The sequence below is a fragment of the Penaeus monodon genome, chromosome 21, assembly GCF_015228065.2.
Source record: "Penaeus monodon isolate SGIC_2016 chromosome 21, NSTDA_Pmon_1, whole genome shotgun sequence".
Taxonomy (NCBI): domain Eukaryota; kingdom Metazoa; phylum Arthropoda; class Malacostraca; order Decapoda; family Penaeidae; genus Penaeus; species Penaeus monodon.
The window spans coordinates 16,740,876-16,741,500 of NC_051406.1; the positions used below are offsets into that span (position 1 = coordinate 16,740,876).

At 42.4% G+C, this 625-nt stretch overlaps 1 protein-coding gene across 1 annotated transcript in view; it reads right to left on the reverse strand.

The window, feature by feature from the left end:
* The window catches only part of LOC119586585 (vegetative cell wall protein gp1-like), a 31,793-nt gene extending 31,216 nt beyond the window's left edge, over positions 1-577 (reverse strand). The window contains exons 1-2 of the mRNA XM_037935336.1: positions 490-577; positions 91-189 (exon numbers count right to left, since the gene is read on the reverse strand). Of these exons, the coding sequence (XP_037791264.1) occupies positions 91-189; positions 490-577 (187 nt within the window). The remainder of the gene's footprint in view (positions 1-90; positions 190-489) is intronic.
* Between the last annotated feature and the right edge of the window lie 48 nt (positions 578-625).

Sequence of the window (625 nt, forward strand, 5' to 3'; positions counted from 1 at the left end):
ATCTTATTAACTTCCCTGTTTACGGAATCTACTTAACGTTGATGAACAATATTTCTAAACGTCTGAAAAAGGTTTAATCCATCTCCAAACCTGAAACAAGTGATGCTGAAACTCCTGTGTGTTTCAGATGCGAAATGCGCAGTGACTCAGGGAAAGGAGGCGCAGCTGCGTCGGGTTTGAGCTGCTGCGCTGACGCAAGAGGCACCATATCATGAACGCCTTAGAATTTCACATCGCCATGTTACGGCACTGTAGCAGTGTTATGCAACTGGCTTTGTGATGATTCGTTTTAGTATTAGAGCTATTATATATATCACTATAAGATCTGTAATATCATTTCACTATACAACCAGCGGCAGTTGAGTCACATAACCATACCATTCACCATAATGCACCCTCATCACCATCGGCACATCATGCCAATTTCTTCATTCCACCATATTTAAATCATCACACAATACGCGCACTATATATCCACCTAAATCACACCATTATACTTCACAATCATCACACCATAACCGCCGCCGTTCCACCATAAGAAAGCCATCGCACCATAGACCGTCCAGGCATTCACCATCATACCATATCAGCATCGCTTTCAACACGCCACAAAACTTTCAATTCC